The 18,667-nt window shown below is 41.3% G+C and overlaps 1 protein-coding gene across 1 annotated transcript; it reads left to right on the forward strand.

Annotated features, from left to right (window-relative positions):
* Positions 1-12,709: 12,709 nt before the first annotated feature.
* Positions 12,710-16,036, forward strand: LOC106427195 (putative G-type lectin S-receptor-like serine/threonine-protein kinase At1g61610). The gene is made up of 7 exons (XM_013867936.3): positions 12,710-14,136; positions 14,233-14,343; positions 14,413-14,630; positions 14,723-14,933; positions 15,015-15,252; positions 15,345-15,492; positions 15,581-16,036. Exons 1-7 carry the CDS (start codon positions 12,831-12,833, stop codon positions 15,878-15,880), a joined length of 2,532 nt encoding a protein of 843 aa, XP_013723390.2. The 5' UTR covers positions 12,710-12,830; the 3' UTR covers positions 15,881-16,036.
* Positions 16,037-18,667: the final 2,631 nt, after the last annotated feature.

Raw genomic sequence — 18,667 nt, forward strand, 5'->3', positions numbered from 1 at the left:
ATTCTTAATCGGCGATTATCGCCATGCTGACCGCCTTGATCGTGGTGTCCGTGGCAGGGTCAATGTTTTTATCCGGGTTTTCCGGTTGAGTCGTAGTGTCGACTTCGGAATCGTGCTGAGTTTCAATGTCCGAAGTGTTCGCGTCAGCAAATGATATCGAATCGTCTTTCTTTTAAGTGTTTTTTGCCGAAGGTTGAGCTAACTTCGTGCGCTTGCGAGTTTCTGTTGCGGAAGTCGCCATTTGCCTTAACTTATGCTCCGCGAGGAAGCATAGCCGCGACTGTTTCTGACAACCCTAGATGGTTGCGACTCCGTTCTGGGTTGGGAATTTGACGCCGAGGTGGTATGTAGATGGAATGGCTTTCATGGCGTTGAGCCATGGGGTTCCCATGATCACATTGTAGATGGCTGGATGATCGACCATCGCGAAATCGACGATTTTTTTTATTTCCTTGGCCATGACTGGCAGCTGGATCGATCCGAGAGTCATTAACACTTCGCCTGAAAAACCTGTAAGTGGTTTTGGCTTTGGAGTTACTTGTCCAAGTTCGATGTTCATCCGATTGAGAGTGTCGCGGAAGTTAACATTGACCATGCTTCCCGTGTCAATGAGGACTCTCCCGACTTCCAGATCTCGTATGACAAGATCTATGACGAGCGGATCGCAGTGAGGTTGATCGATCCCGCCGGCTTCATCCTTCGTAAAAGTTATTGAGCTGCTTTGACCATCTCGGGGAGGGCACCATGTAGGCCAGTTTGCACTCGATTCGGCCTTCCGTTGGTAAGCCTTGATGGACGAAACTGTATCGTTGCAGTATTGCGATCCTCCGATGATCATGTTGACTCTGCGACGATTGTTGTCGTTTCCTTTGTCGTCCGGCCTTCTTCCGCGTTTATCCCCGAATTGGTTTCTTTGAGGGGACTTCTCCGCGGGCGGATTTCTGTCTGTCTTTGGGGGGTGATCGGTCTCGAGGATGAGATCCTTTACGCTGGTTACTTCCGAGAGCTCTCCAGCTAGTAGCTTTGCGGTCAATCTCGCTCCTAAGACTTTGCAGTTGGTCGTGGAGTGTCCTCGAGACTGGTCGAACTCGCAGAAGGAGTTTTCGTCGTACCCTTGATTGCGAATCCATGTATTCCCCGTGGTTCGACCTTGATCTGAACTGATCGCGTAGTTATGCGCCCCTTGGAGTTCTTCCCCCTCGTGATGGACGTACTTGTCGTTAAGAGAGTTTTTCTTCTTCGTTTTTGGGTCTACATCTTTCGAGGATTGTCTCATCGACTTATGCTTTTGCGACAAGACATTTTTTTCCTCTTCGATTATGATGTAGTTCGTTGCCTTGTGGAGGGCGTCTTGGATCGTCCGCGGTTTGTCGAGGGTTATCCACTTTCTGAATTTTGACTTGTACCAGAGCGTCTTTCTGAGCGCGTCAATGGCCACTTTGTCACTTATCCCCTGACCCTGGACATCACCAGCTTAAACCAGCTGATGAACTCGCAGAGGGGTTCGTCTTCCCTTTGGGACAGACTCCAGAGATCAACATCGGAAGTTTCTCTATCTATGAACATAGAGTATTGTTTGAAAAATTCTGATGCGAGCTGTCGCAAGCTTCTGATAGAGTTTCGCATAAGGCGTGCGAACCACTCGAGCGCTGCTCCATCCAGATTCTCGACGAATAGACAGCAGTAGCCGGCGTCCGTTTCGCCGTCCTTCAGCCTGGCTCTTCCAATCGTGATGTGGAAAGCCTGAAGGTGCGCTTTAGGATCAGTCATACCATCATACTTTGGTACTTTGATTTTTCCCGGATCAGATACCCTCATATCAGAGATGCGAGCGGTGAAGGGTGTCTTTCGAGCCCCCTCCAGCAGTGTATCGATCTCGGGGGGAGCACTGGTAGCGTGATGGATCTGGGATTTCACAGCCCTTACTTCCACCGCAGTTTTGGTGATGTAGTCGCGAAGATCGCGGATGTCCGACGTCTCTTCAGCAGATTTCCGAGCTTGTCGGTGTTTGCTGCAAGTGATCTCGGTTCGCATTTCAGCCAGCTCTTCTTGTTCGTTCCAATAGAGGATTTTCTCTTCTTGCGTCATTGGCTTATCAAACGGAGAGCTTTCCCGAGCAGATCGGCTCCTCGATATCGTTGGAGACGTCGCTGGGATCCAAGTCGACGTGCTTGACTTCATTAACCTCCGAGTCCTTCGCGGGAGGTGGAGGACTCTCAGAGTTTCTTTTCTCGGCAGGGGAATTTTCGCTAGGGTTTTGGCCCGAGGGTCGTTCCCGCGTCGTTCCAGGCCTGTCGAGTGGGATTGCAAAGTCGAGTCTTTTCCCGCGAACTTTCATGGTTCCGCGGGGATGTATTACTCGAGTCCTTGTCGTTAAAGTTTTGACCTGTTTGGTCAAGGTGTTCACAAACTTATCATGTTCTTCCGACCTTTTTTCATAGGTGGTGAACATCTTTTTTTAACTCCTCGAGCGTCGCAACGTTCGCTGGTGCGCTAGCTGCGGATACGTCCGCTGCTGGAGTGTGGAGATTAGTGCCGCTTCCTCCGTTGAGAGGAGTTTGCACGTTGTCTGCGTCGTCATTTGACATGTCTGCTTGAGCGTGATGTGGTTGAGAGTTAGATTGATCTGTACCCCCCCCCCTTCCTTCTAGAGCCAAACTGTGGAAACAAAAATTCACACTGTCGATTTCCGTTTTAATTAGAAAAGTAGGAGAGCCCTAGTTTCCCAAAGGTCCCGGATATCTGCTAATACCACACGCCAAGCAATCAGAACACGAGATAACAACGAATAAGTATAAGAAATCGTAAAAAGAGAGAAAAGAGAAGTCTTATTCCGAATTTGCGTATGAGCGTTTACAGCAAGGTATAAGCCCGGGCTCGAGAGCTGTCGGCGAGATTCCTAGTTCTAACAACCCTAAGACAGCTAAACCTAATTGAGTCGCAGCTCGAAATAACAAAAACGGAAAGTTGCCTAATTGCTTTAAGTGCTAAGTTTGCTCCGAAAAAAGTTCTCCTCATGCCTCTCGCCTAGGACTCTTTATATACTCGCTCCTAGGTCGGTTTACGCTTTTCCCCTTCTGCCCTTAAGCCGTCATAGCCTAAATATGGAGATATTCCATTTTACCCGATCTTCATAATTATTTTCCAAAACTTCGTATTTATCTTCGGAAACTTGACATTTATCTTTCTTTGCGAACCAAGCGTAAACCGTCTTACGGTTTACGGGATTTTGGTTAAGAAATCGTAAAGTGGGCTTCGAGTCATGTCTTAGGTCCCTTTGGGCCATCTTTTGGCTCAAAGCGTTTATTACGGCTTCTTTCGATAAAAACAAACTTTCCGCGGTTTTTATCGCAAAGTTCGATTGATGATTTCCAATGTCGAGAAGCATGAAATGGGTTTGCTACGGTCTTCGGGAGATAACATCAAAGAGTAGACGAGAATGCATGGATGCGTGTCGTATTCGACGTTTCGGAAAAGCTCGGTCGCTACGTAGCGACCGAGCTTGGCTTGTCCGTGTTCCTATCGCCACACTCGAACTTATCTGTGGCTGGTTTAGATATGTTTCCATTACCTTGGGACAGCTGGTGTTTGATCCAACCGAGACTCGAACAAGGTTTTTTCTCGAGATCCTTTGTCGTGACCATTTTTACGATGCATAATTGTCGCAGAAAGACACTCACACTTTTTTTTGCGGAGGTTTGGATATTAACTTCGTCGTAACCGTTTTCAACCCCAACAACGACCAATTAACTTTGAAATTCGATTGGTCGTTTACTAGCTGGTAGTAATTAATTATTAGAGGCACATTGGTCGTAATATTACGACTAAATGAGTTAGTCGTAAATCATACGTACATGTACGACTCAGGCAGTTGGTCGTAAGTTAAACGTAAATACATTGGTCGTAAAGGTGACGCACATTTACGTCTCATATATTAGACGTACATTGGTTGTAACCTTGCGACCAATTTACCTCTTATGTCGATGTTTATTAGTCGTAAGATAACAATCGCTTTACATCGACGTTAAATGTTTATTGGTCGTAATTTTACATCGACCTCTTTACGACCAACTCTATTTAATTATTTTCAAATTTTATATTTATTTAGGAATTTTATATATTAATTAAAATCAAATATATAAATTTTTAAAATTTGATAAAATTAAAAGAAACTATCTAACATCCGGAAACATAATAATATCCATAATATAAAACATTCAAAATACAAAATAACTAAAACCGAAAAAAAACTAAGTATTAAGGTTTATTTTGTCGAAGAGGTCGGAACTATGCTCATCCGCACGTTGCTCTAAATCCGCTTGCTCTTCCGGAGTGCGATCGGGGATAAAGATTGGACGTAGAGACAGCCACCTATCGGCAAGAGTCGGGTTTACGTTTGGGGTTGACTCTATCATCAGATCAAAAATATTTGCCATAAACGTAAAGTTGTCCCTGTGGTTGGCTATGACTTCTTTGGCAGCTGTCAAATCCCTACGGAGAGAAGATTCTTCTTCCATTCTTGCAGCGTGTTCAGCTCTCGCCCTCGGGACATCGTTCACAGTCCCGATCCCGATCAAACGTCCCATTTTCTTCGGGACAACCTTCAATTAATAAATAGATATTAATTAGTACATATGTAAAACAAAGTTAAAGAATAAAAAATGTAAATAAACATATATTTAAAAGATCGAATATTTTGCCTGCTCAAAAATTTTGTCTTGTTCGACGGTGAACAGCTGGACCGGTGCACCTTCAGGATTTTGTTGCGACAACTGAGTCTGGACCTCCTTGATCCGAGCCTCAACAGTGTTGTAGATCCTCTCTGCTTGAGGATGCGAAAAGGTGCCATCAGAATGCTGGTGTGTCATCTTGTAAAGTCGGGCCAGAGATGGTGCTGCTCCTTCTTGGGCAGCCTGTATAAAAAAAAATTTAAAACTAAACTCACGCATTCAATAAATACTTAATTAATATATATTTAATAAAAATTAAGAAAGTTCGAAGACTTACAATTTATAATGCCCTCCCAGCGTGTAGAATCTGTACTCGACCACCAAACTTCTTTCAAATGACTCAATCTCCTCGCAGTTAAGGAGTATATATGTGTGGGCACTATGAGCGTCATCTGTACTCGACCACCAAACTTCTTTCAGTTTCCCACCTAGACGTTCAATCTGACAGAATATGTTTGGAACATCTTCAACAATATATGTCGGCATAACACCACCATCATCATATCTGCTCGTAGTCGTTTTCCGTGTACAGAGTTGGGACCCAAAGTATTACGACGTGAAGTGAGATGTTTCCTCATTCAAACTCCCAGAAACTATTGAACCTTCTACCCTAGCAAGATTTTTTGCTTTCCCTTTCAAATATTTCATGGCTCGCTCGTAAGAATACATCCATCCATTATGCACAGGTCCACGAAGCAATGCCTCGTACGGAAGGTGGACAACTAAATTTTCCATGACGTCAAAAAATGACGGAGTAAAATTTTTCTCCAAGTTGCACATCAAGATCGGGATATTCTCATCAAGTTGTCTGATGACATCTACAGTTAAGGTGCGTGCACTAAGATCACTGAAAAAATTTCCGATGCCTACAAATGTACAAGCCAATGTAAGATACTTTTTATAAGTTTTTTTTCCAACAAGAAGTAATAATAACTTTATTTGTTACCTGCAAGTGCCTCGTGAAAATTTTTTGGAAGCAACTCCGCAAATGCAAATGGTAGAAGTCGTTGCATAAACACGTGACAGTCATGACTCTTCATCCCTGAAAACTTTTGTCCTTGCTGATCAACACATCTTGATAGATTTGAAACATATCCATCAGAAAACTTCACAACTGATGCCACCCACTTGAACAACGCTGCTTTTGCTTTTGCTGACAATCTGGAAATGGGAACCAGAATTTTCCCATCGTTTCTAATATGCAGCTCAATCCTAGAACATAATGCAGGCAAATCCAACCTTGAGTTGTTGTTATCTTTTGTCTTCCCGGGGACGTTCAACAATGTATTGATGATGTTGTCAAAGAAGTCCTTCTCTATATGCATCACATCAAGATTGTGGCGTAGAAGTAGATATTTCCAATATGGAAGTTCCCAAAATATACTTTTCTTGTGCCAATTATGCTGTGTCCCATAACCACCAGACATATTTGCAGTAGTATTCCAATTACCCCCTTTCTTAACTGTGTCCTGTCCACCATAGTAATCAATATCCTTCTTGATTTCCTCTCCAGTTAAATATGGTGGAGCGGTGTCTCGTACAACACTTTTTGACGGAAACAATTTCTTGTTCCTTCGGTACGGATGGTTAATGGGAAGAAATCTCTAATGACAATCAAACCAGGACGTCTTCCTACCATTCTTCAGCTGAAACACGTATGTGCTTCCCATACAATAAGGACAAGATAGCCTCCCATGCGTCGTCCAACCTGACAACATGCCGTATGCAAGAAACTTACTAATGGTCCACAAAAGAACTGCTCGCATTGTAAAGTTTGTTCTCGCTGAACAATCATATGTCTGCACGCCTGTTGACCATAATTCATTCAATTCTTCTATCAAATGCTGTAGAAAACACATCAAGGGACCTCTTCGGATGTTTTGGCCCAGGTATCAATATACTCATGAAAAGCAATTCCTTTTCCATACACATCTCTTGTGGAAGGTTGTATAGCGTCAAGAAGACTGGCCAAAGCGAATACTGTCTTCCAGACATTCCAAATGGACTAAAGCAATCTGTTCAGAGCCCAAGATAAACGTTGTGGGGGTTGCTTGCAAAATCAGGGTACACCGAATTCAAGTGTTTCCACGCTTTTGCATCAGAGGGATGATTGATCTCGCCTTCATTCTGAGTATGTTTTGCATGCCATCTCATCGCTGCTGCCGTCTTTTCAGATTGATATAATCTCTTCAGTCTATCCTTAATAGGTAAGTACCACATCCGCTGGTACGGCACCCTATTCCGCCCACGTCTTTGTGGTTTATATCGTGGCTTCTTGCAAAATTTACACTATAACAATTCTGCATTTTCTCCCCAATATATCATACAGTTGTCTATACACACATCAATCATCTCCGAAGGTAAGACAAGGCTATGAACCAGTTTTTGAATCTCATAATAAGATTCAGCACACGGATTATCTTTAGGCAAATACTCTTTAAACAACTGAGCCCATGCATCCATACAAACTTCAGGTAAGTTATGATCAGTTTTGATATTCATCATCCTAGCTACCAATGATAATTTAGAAAGACCTTCTCTACAACCTTAATAAATTGGCTCATTAGCTGCTGCTAGCATTTCATAAAATCTTTTTGCATCCAAGTTAGGCCCCTCTACATTTTCTACGTCCTCTATTACTGATCTTATTTCACGAAATGCATCTGTAACCATATCATGCATCCTATCATGATCTACCATATGATCCTCTTGAAGGTTACAACTTTCAGAAGGCAAATGTGGTTCATCTCTGTTACGAACATTTTCAACCTGATTACTACTACTAGCTTCATTCCTATTATCACCTTCTCCGTGGTTCAACCAGATATAGTAATGTGGAATAAATCCTCTATTTACTATATGTTTCCAAACCGTTTGACTAGCAGCAAACTTGATATTGTTGCATTTACGACAGTGACAGAACATTTTACCCGTTTCCAGTGTGAGAGACGTATGTCCGGCCTGGTACATGAATATATCTGCTCCGTTGAGAAATTCTTTTGTTACTCTTCCCCTTGAATCTGTATGTGCATACATCCAACTACGAAGCTCATAGATATTTCTCGATATTTTTTTTACTCTTTTTCATTTTTTCTTTGTGCATCTTAAGAATGAAGGAGAAGATCATACTTATAGGGAAATTTCAATTTTGGTAGGTCACGATGTTACAACGAATTTATGTTTGATAATAACTTAACCACTAATGTGCAACTACGTTTCTCGTAAATTGGTCTTTAATCAGATGGAAAATTTTAGATGTAATTTAGTCACAAATTTACCACTGCATTACGACTACCTGAAAGTGTAGTCGTAAATGCGAAGTTAATTTACGACTAACTATATTAGTAGCAAAATTACATTTATTTTACGACGGACTTTACCTTAGCGTAATGTAGACGTAAAGTTGAAGTTAATTTACGACTACACATTTGTAGTCGTAAATCGTAGTCGTTACTCACACGTTCTTTTGTAGTGCAAGAACCCTTACGGAAGTACCTACATTCATATGTAGGGTGGATGGATCGTGGAAAAATGATGAAACCACGAGCGGAGTAGGATGGATCTTACAGCTACAAGACGGTTCGATAGATATTCTCGGACTCCACGTCAAATTGTTTTGTTACTGACTCCCAAGAGTTAGTCAAAATTATCGATACACCTGATGACTGGCCATCTTTTGCAACTGAACTTAATGAGTTTAAAACTCTATGGGCGTTCTACCAAGACGGAGAAGTGGTCTATAAAGACAGATCCAGTAACACCAAAGGAGACTTCCTTTCAAGAAAAGCTCGAACAAGAAAGCGCGTTTTCTCATATGTTTGCTGATGCGCCCTAAGGAACGAACACTCGACCGGTAAGAAAAGATATGGACTCAATCCGTGAGGAAGGATAACTGATGGAATGAACGGTGACACAAAGGGTTGCGGATGGCCCAATGATACTACCAGGGTGCTTGATTGTCGCCTGATATGACTCACAGGTCCGACAAGGAAGCAAAACTCGATTTGTTGCCGGATGTGACGCACCGGTCCAACAAGAAAGAGGCGTTTAACTTGGAGCTAACCACACCAAGAAAACTAAGAGGTGTTCTAAACAAAAAACAAAGAGTAAAGACTCAAAAGTTGAAAGAAAATGGAATGATTTTATTATGAGAAGTGTTTGCATATTTATACTAGAAAAATACATAAGAAGTATTAATGATAGATCTAGATCTAGATCTAGATATGAAGATTAAAGACAATGTATTTAGATCTCAGATCTGATCTAAGAGACTCTCCGGCTAACGTCCAGGTCCGTCCGAACCAAGTGGTTCCTTCGCGGTAAGGAGCAGGACGGACGCGGTGCGGTCAGGACAAGCATCTGGGTAAAGCTCATGCACCAGCTTGGTCCCAGCACGACCCAAGTCTTTGAATAGTTGTAGAATCCTTGCCTTAGAGAAATTTTGATCATCAAAGTTCAAGAACTGATCATACTGGCCGGCTGATCCATCAGTACGTTCGTCGGGACACTCGGATCAGATGGACAAAAAGGGAAAGACAATGGTGTGTCTCGGTTTCCACTCGATCAAAGTGAGTTATGGCTCGACCATCAGTCTTGGCTTGGCGAGTTGATCGGGGAAGACGAGCTCCGGTACGGTGGGTTCAATCATATGGACGTGGTTCCAGCCTTAGCTCCTCTCCGGCTGCTCGCGGTTCGATCTGGTACACAGCTCGGTCTGTCTGTCTGGGACGATCGGCTTCCTGAACCTCGGTTGGAATGATCTGATCGTCTTGATCTCCATCCTGGTCTGGTTCCATGTACTGATCCATGTACTGAGGCGCATCATACTCTCCCTCTTCAAAAGGATTTGTCCTCAAATCCATTGTACCTATATCAAAAGGAAAGAAATCAGATACAAAAGAATTAAATTCAAGGGAAATTCAGTGAATGAAAAGATTGGACAGAAACTTCCTTGGAGTTTTGAAGTTGTTTTCATCAAGTAATTCCAAGTCCTTTGGCGTCCATCATTGCTTTCTCTCCTTGGTAAATGATCATGCTTATCCTTTTGTTCATGGAGGATTGGTTTTCGCTCAGGCCGCTTCTTTTTTGGGCCTGAATCTCCTTTAGAAGTCTGGTACTCGCGGATAGACGGGCTGGAGAACCTCCAGTTCGTAAAATTCATAACTCTTTCCTCCGTAACGATTTTCAAGTGATTCCATGCCTCAGTGAATACTTTGTGAGTTGGCTTTCCAGGGAAATTGGATTCATGACAAAAGACCTTCTGAATGTTGAGATATCCGTTTTGTACTGAACCCCTGTCATTGGCATCTCCAAGGTAGCCGGTTTGGACAACAAAGCTTCTCCAAATCTCAGGCTGTTGGGCACGGTCAATGCTTTCATTTCTCAGAGGTTGAACCTATATTTTCTGGATACTCAAAACAAACAAGTGCTCTTGAAGATCAGGAATCAAAGGGGCAGGAGGTGTGCCGGGATCAAAACATAGATGGCTCTCCATAACGATGGAGGTGATGCTTTTTGCTTCTTCATCAAAGACTGGGCCAGGTTCGTCCTCCTCATCAAAGATAGGACCTAGATCCTCATCCATGGGTTTTCTAGTGTCAAGACGTGTTCCTTGATGTAGATACTTCAGTGGCTCTTCCTCAAAAACCTGTTGAGACAAAACAAGACTACTCGGATGCTCCGGTTGCAAAACGGTTAGTTCTACAATAGTATGTTTATTATCATTCATAAACTCAGATTCAAGAAAAGGAAGATCACAATTTTTCTCACCAGAAAATAAGCTTTCAATTGGCTCTTCATCAGATTCATCAAAGATGGGTAAAGAATCTGAAAAATCTTTAAACTCTTCAACATGGGTTTCAGATTTACCTTTAGGTTTTTCACTAATGAACAATGATGGCTCAGCTACAGGTGCACCTGTGGATGTACTCTTCTTATGGCTCTTGCTGATGTCTTTGAGGGCTTTCATCATTCCCTTCTCAAAGTTGTCACAGATTTCTTGGGCATCAATCTGAAGTAATCGCCTTTTTGGATCAGACACATCTCTGGTCGTTTTGATATGATCCTTGCACCTTATGTCTAGCCGTTCCTGGACACTAAACTCATCAAAATTATTCAAAGAATAGTTAAATGGAGATTGAGAGACAGTTTGTCGTGGGGATTTCTCCTTGCTACTTTTCCTTTGAAGACCAAACATCATAACCTGAATATTTCAACACAAAAGTTAGGAAATAAAACCTCACACTCTCAAGTGTTTAATCTCACCCACTCAAGTGTTTCTCTCAGATTTTATGGTGATCACACAAGCTTCTTCTCAATGTTCTAAGAGAACAGATTAAGGAATCCCAATGGGCAAACTTCAAGCAAACAAGGGAATTTTTTTTTTTTTTTTGTAAGATAGATAGAAAGAGAGAACTTTGGTTTTGAAATCCGTTTTAACCACCTCAAAGTCTGGATTTCTCCTCAGCCAGAAGGCTTTCTCTCCCACCACCAATCCACAAATCAAACTCTTTGAAATCTCTTTTTTTTTTTAAATCGTAGATCATTTTTTTTTTACTTTTTCTTGTGGATGGTAATGAGGGGCCCGGATTTAAGATAGAAAGAAGAAGAAGAAATGTTTATGAAATGGGAGATAAGAAGATGAACATATGAGATGAAAACAAACCAGCCAAAGTGGCTCTGATACGCCCTAAGGAACGAACACTCGACCGGTAAGGAAAGATATGGACTCGATCCGTAAGGAAGGAGAACTGATGGAATGAACGGTGACACAAAGGGTTGCAGATGGCCCAATGATACTACCAGGGTGCTTGATTGTCACCTGATATGACTCACAGGTCCAACAAGGAAGCAAAACTCGATCTGTTGCCGGATGTGACGCACCGGTCCAACAAGAAAGAGACGTTTAACTTGGAGCTAACCACACCAAGAAAAGTAAGAGGTGTTCTAAACAAAGAACAAAGAGTAAAGACTCAAAAGTTGAAAGAAAATGGAATGATTTTATTATGAGAAGTGTTTGCATATTTATACTAGAAAAATACATAAGAAGTATTAATGATAGATCTAGATCTAGATCTAGATCTGGATCTGAAGATTAAAGACAATGTATTTAGATCTCAGATCTGATCTAAGAGACTCTCCGGCTAACGTCCAGGTTTGTCCGAACCAAGTGGTTCCTTCGCGGTAAGGAGCAGGACGGACGCGGTGCGGTCAGGAAAGGCATCCGGGTAAAGCTCATGCACCATCTTGGTCCCAGCACGACCCAAGTCTTTGGATAGTTGTTGAATCCTTGCCTTAGAGAAATTTTGATCATCAAAGTTCAAGAACTGATCATATTGGCCGGCTGATCCATCAGTACGTTCGTCGGGACACTCAGATCAGATGGACCAAAAGGGAAAGACAATGGTCTGTCTCAGTTTCCACTCAATCAAAGTGAGTTCTGGCTTGACCATCAGTCTTGGCTTGGCGAGTTGGTCGGGGAAGACGAGCTCCGGTACGGTGGGTTCGATCATCTGGACGTGGTTCAAGCCTTAGCTCCTCTCCGGCTGCTCGCGGGTCGATCCGGTACACAGCTCGGTCTGTCTGTCTGGGACGATCGGCTGCCTGAACCTCGGTTGGAATGATCTGATCGTCTTGATCTCCATCCTGGTCTGGTTCCATGTACTGATTCATGTACTGAGGGGCATCATTAACACGTGTCTGCCACACTGGATTGACATCCGCAACTCGGCTTTTGCTGATTCGTACTAAGATTTATTTTTGTATCTCATCATGCAAAAAAAAAAAAAATCAGCCTCGCGACAACAAAAAAATTTTTTTTACCAGCTGCGACCTATATAACTAATTGCAGATTGTATGTCGCGGTCAGATGTCGCGGTCAGATGTCGCAATGATCTCGAAACAAACATGGGCATATTCATGACTTAATCATTTTTTATTTATAAACAAATACAAGTTGTGTTAGAAAGCAATTAGTTTAGTCTTCCTGAAAAATCAGTAAACTTACAAAAAGATTAAAAAAATTAACGACTACTATTTTTATTTTTCCATTATTTTCCTTCTGGTGATGTACAGATATCTGACGATCAAATCTTGTCAAATATGGCAGAATCTAACAGAGATCTTACTTTGGTCACGACCCTTTTTATTTTGCTTCAACTATGCAGGATCGTATCTTGCAGCACAAGCACCTTAATCACCAAAAATCTCACGATACGAGACGGAGACTCACTGATCAGCGAGGGCGAAATTTTCGAGCTTGGATTCTTCAGTCCCAAAAATTCAACTTTAAGGTATGTCGGAATCTGGTTCAAGAACATAGAGCCTCGAACAATTGTCTGGGTAGCTAATCGAGAAACACCTTTGTCTGATCACAACGGAGCTCTGAAGATTGCTGACGACGGGAACTTGGTGGTCGTCAACGGTCAAAACAACACCGTTTGGTCCACAAACGTGCACCCCAAGTTGAACAATAATGTTGCTGTTCTGTTGGAAACAGGGGATCTGGTTTTATATTCAGATTCAGACAGGGACACTAAGTACTGGGAGAGCTTTAACAATCCAACTGATACTTTCTTGCCGGGTATGAGGGTTAGGGTAAATCCTTCAATGGGAGAGAATCGTGCTTTTATCCCGTGGAAATCCGAATCTGATCCTTCACCAGGAAGATATTTAATGGGGATTGATCCCTTTGGGGCAATAGAGATAGTGATTTGGGAAGGGGAAACGAGGAAATGGCGAAGCGGACCATGGAACTCAGCTATCTTTACCGGTGTACCAGATATGTTCCGTGTCACAAACTACATTCACGGGTTTAAGCTCTCTTCTCCTCCTGATCCAGATGGTAGTGTGTTCTTCACGTATGTTCCATCAAATAAGGACGACTTGTTGAGGTTTCGGATCAGATTTGATGGCATTGTAGAGCAGTTGATGTGGAATAGGGATGCCAGGAACTGGACTTCTCTTCAAGTGAAACCGAGCAAGGAATGCGAGAAGTATAACCGTTGCGGCAATTACAGCGTATGTAATGATAGTAAAGACTTTGATTCCGGTAAATGTAGTTGCATTTTTGGGTTTGAGCCGGCTTATCGAAATCAATGGAACAAGGGAAATTTCTCGGGTGGCTGCAAAAGAAGAGTTTCACTAAACTGTAGCCAGAGTCTGTTTGCAAAGAAAGAAGACGGGTTTAGGGTACTTAAGGGTATGAAGGTGCCTGATTTTGGATCAGTTGTTTCCATTAACAACTCAGAGACTTGTAAGGATGTATGCCTGAGGGATTGCTCATGTAACGCTTATGAGGTCGTACCAGGGATCGGATGCATGATTTGGACTCGAGATTTGGTCGATATGGAGCACTTTGAGTACGGTGGAAACAACGTCAACATCCGGCTAGCTGCATCTGAAATAGGTTTGTAAAACATTTTAGGCACCATATAAAATTATAAATATTTGAATATGACTAGTCTGAAATCTGTGTTTGGGCTTCTTTTCTTATGTACAACAGGAGGCAAGAAGGAAATTTGGATCATTTCTTTTAGTATTGTAGGTGCATTCATGCTCGGGTTATGCTGCTTATGCATTTGGGTCTTATGGAAGTTCAGGAAAAATGTTAAAGGTAAAATCCTTATAGACTAGTTTCAAAACGGTCTGAGACTGAGAGATCTGTTATTTCATTGATCTACAGATATCTTTTGCAATAAGGAAGATAATGCACTTTTGGATATCAGAAAGAACAGAGATTACTCAGTTAAGTCCTTAAGCTCGCTGAACGAAGTTCTAGTGGAGGATCAAGTTGACACACCCGATTTGCCAACTTTCAGTTTCAACAGCGTAGCTTCGGCAACAGGAGATTTCTCTGAAGAAAACAAGCTTGGACAAGGTGGATTTGGTACTGTATATAAGGTGAATATTAACTAAACTCAGTATTAAGCCTAATTTTGGTTGGATAATTAGGCTTACTATTTATGCTACATATATGTTTTATGTTTGGACAGGGACAGTTTTCAGGAGGAAGAGAGATGGCAGTGAAGAGGCTATCAGGCAAATCTAAGCAAGGACTAGAGGAATTCAAGAACGAGATCTTACTAATCGCAAAACTCCAGCATCGGAATCTCGTTAGGTTACTAGGATGTTGCATTGAAAACGACGAGAAAATTCTTATCTATGAATACATGCCAAATAATAGCCTTGACCGGTTCCTTTTTGGTGCGTTTTCTTTTACAAAATTATGAAGAAACATGTGTGAAAAAATTCGTAGATTGAGTATAAAAACTTATCTATGTGCAGATGAGAGTAAACGGATGAGTTTAGAGTGGAGAAAAAGATGGGATATCATTGGAGGAATTGCAAGAGGATTGCTTTACTTGCATAGAGACTCAAGACTAAAGATCATTCACCGTGACCTAAAAGCTAGCAATATATTGCTAGACAAGGAAATGAAACCTAAGATCTCGGATTTCGGTATGGCTAGGATCTTCAACTACCGGCAAGATCAGGCCAATACAATCCGAGTTGTTGGCACATAGTAACTAACCGTAACACCTTATTGTTTTTTTCTATAAAACATTGTGAAGCTGTATCAATTTCTAATGATCTTGATGTTGAAAAATTGTATAGTGGTTATATGGCTCCAGAGTATGCAATGGAAGGGATGTTCTCAGAGAAATCTGATGTGTACAGCTTTGGAGTGTTGATACTGGAGATTGTAAGTGGAAGCAAGAACGTTAGCTTTAGAGGGTCTGAACATCGAAGTCTCATTGGTTATGTAAGTTTCTCTTAATATTAGGTTTGGTTTGGTTCATTTTTTTTGTTTTCATTTCTAGAAACTTATATTCTAAAGGACAAAATTTCAGGCGTGGAGTTTATGGAGCCAAGGGAAGACGAAAGAGCTAATAGATCCAACGATAAAGGAGGTTCGAGACGTAAATGAAGCAATAAGATGCATCCATGTGGGGATGTTGTGTACACAAGACTCGGTTATCCACAGACCAAACATGGGTTCGGTTTTGTTGATGTTGGAGAGTCAAACCAGTCACCTTCCACGACCAAGACAGCCTACCTTTCACTCTTTCTTGAACTTTGGCGAGATTGTCGAAGGTAAGGAAGTTGCCACGGTCAACGATATTACTTTGACCACTGTTGTTGGAAGATGACTAATTTGTCAATAATTATTCTTCTCTGTGCTCCATAACTTTTCATTTTTTCCCTGGAAGCTGGAAGTCTCTTAGTTTTCAACTTTTTGTGCATAGTAACTATTCGCCTTGTTAAACATTTTATAATACATATATACTTGATTTTAAACGTTGTCAGGCAAAAAATTAAATCGGATTTGTACACTAGTTTTTTTTTGGGTCAGCATACTTAATTGAGATTGTGAAAGCCAAAGAATTGATGTTGAAACATGTGGGAGATATGTCACTTGTTCATATGGTTCTAAAACCACTTCAACTAGATTTCATGCTTCATGTTTCATGTTTCATGCTTCATGCTTCATGCTTCGTTCGTCATGCTTCATGCTTTTATTAATCTCAAGGTCGAAATGTGTATGTAAATAATATTTTTATTTTCTCAACTAAAATACTTTTGTTAATTTACTTTTTCAAGGTCATGTTTGTAATTTTTTTTGGCCAGCTATAGTACAAAGTTATAAAATTTATACATAGACACACTTTTTGTCTTAAGAATTACATAAAAGAACACTTACAATCTTTAGCAAAATTCGGAAAGAATAAAAAACCAAAAACCTTTAACTAAACTATCTAACAAAACTATAGACACACTATCTTTTAATCTCTGCACCATCATTTTCTACAATTTAGCTTGTATCATTATCTTATTTCTTATTCCATCAGTTGCTCATTTGTTCCCTATAATTTCAGATTCACCTTCAATGGATTAACAGCAAGGCTGGTTCAAGGTTAAGGGTGAGCGTTGCACCCGCCTCAGGGCCCACTGACAAAGGAGTTCATAATATGTATATGATGTCACTATACAACTATGAGTGATCATGTATATTATGGATTCAGTCCTAATTGTATTCTGTTAAATTTTTGTACCGGCAATAATATTTTTTTAAGGAAGAAAATAACAAATTAGGTCAAATAGATTTGGATTTGGACTGTTATGATGGTGAAACAATTTTGAGAGTTTTCTGGTGATTATTGGGCTTCCATGCATGTTTGAGAACAGTTTTTGAATCTTACCTTAAGACCCACAATATGTTTGAACCGGCGCTGATTCACAGGCGAACACTACAGAGAATAAACTTTAGGAAAATTTGGTTCAATAGCCAAAATAAGTCATAATTCAGAGTCTAACTAAAAAATAAAATGCATCTAATATTCCTACAATATATACTATAATATCCTTTTAATTTACTTATTTCAATTTTTTTTACCCGTAAATCATAAATCATTTTTCAATAATCCTTTTTTTAATAGCCACCTACGACCATAATAACGACCATCACCCCGTAGTCATCTCACGATTATCATAACCTTTGATACAAATAGCATCATCTCCTCTATATCCACTGCCGCAACTTCCTCTTTAACAATCACCACCATAGTCACCACCACATCTACTCCAACCACCACCATCAAATATGTATCCACCCCCGCTTCCTCCGCTTCCGCCACATATTAGGTATTTCAAATCCACCGTTTCTTTCTCTGTAACTACCACCAGCTCTATCATATTTACTTCCACTGCCATTGCGGTAACCACCACTATTGTGGTTACTACCATTGCCACTACATCTTTCGTTTTTACCACATCCACTTTTTCTGTAACCATAATATTCAAGAATCATGGCTAACATTAGTCTATACTATTTTCCAATTTAAAAACACATTGTACAGTAAATTTAGATAATTTGTAATTTTATCAGTATGTACTATATCATTTACTACGTTATATTCTATTTATAATTTTATGTTCTCATATACAAGAGTTATACTCGCATGAGCACTCATTAGCATTCTTAGATGTTGAGTAGGTGAATACAATCAATTTTTCTAGTATATCATTATGTTTGATACTTTCGATAAAATGTACTATACTATTTAGTTGAATCCGTGGAATATACATTTGAATAATGTACCGGTATGGTTCATATATAATTATTAAACTCATTGTGTAATGATAACTATTTTCTTATGCGGCATTTTAGAAGAAAACATATTATATTATACTATAGGTAAGATGGCTCTTGCCTTCTCGGAAAGGAACTCCCTGAGGTGTCCTTTCCTAAGCAGCTCGTTGACCTCGATCTTTATTGCGACACAGTCTTCCGTTTTGTGACCGTGGTCTCAGTGAAAGTCACACCAGAAACCAGGATTCCGGAAAGAGTCGGGTGCTTTCATCTCCTCAGGCCACTTGACCTGTTGGCCCATCTGCCTTAGAACATTGACCAGCTCCGGCCTCGAGACAGAGAGGTGAGAGATGTCTGGCCACGTGGACACTGCCATCCCTTCTGCCTTCTCGATCGGCCGGTTATGGTATCTGCCTCGGTTTAGATTTCCGGAGTCCCTAGCTGGTCTTTGAGAGGGTTTCTCGTCTCGCTCAGTTTGGCCTGGTCTGATCGTCATGGGATCTTGCTTTTGTAGCGCTTTGGCACGACTGGCGACGTCTTCCTCCCATTTTACATGTGCTCAGGCTCAAGATAGGACATCTTCCATGGTTTTGCACTGATATTTGGTCAGCTCTTTGTAGAGGTCTCTGTCGGGGAGCAGGCCTCTCTTGAAAGCAGAGATAGCAGTGGGGATACTGGATTCAGGGATAGCCACCTTCTCTTGATTGAAGCGGGCTATGTAGCCTCGCAGGGGTATCGCTCGGTGCTGGAGGATTTCGTAGAGGCTGTCAGAGGTTTTCTCCAGGTCCCTGTTGCTGGTGAATTTCTCCACGAACTTGTCGCAGAGAACCGCGAAGGAAGCTATGGA

The sequence above is a fragment of the Brassica napus genome, chromosome A3 (genome assembly GCF_020379485.1).
Source record: "Brassica napus cultivar Da-Ae chromosome A3, Da-Ae, whole genome shotgun sequence".
In the NCBI taxonomy this organism is placed as follows: Eukaryota; Viridiplantae; Streptophyta; class Magnoliopsida; order Brassicales; family Brassicaceae; genus Brassica; species Brassica napus.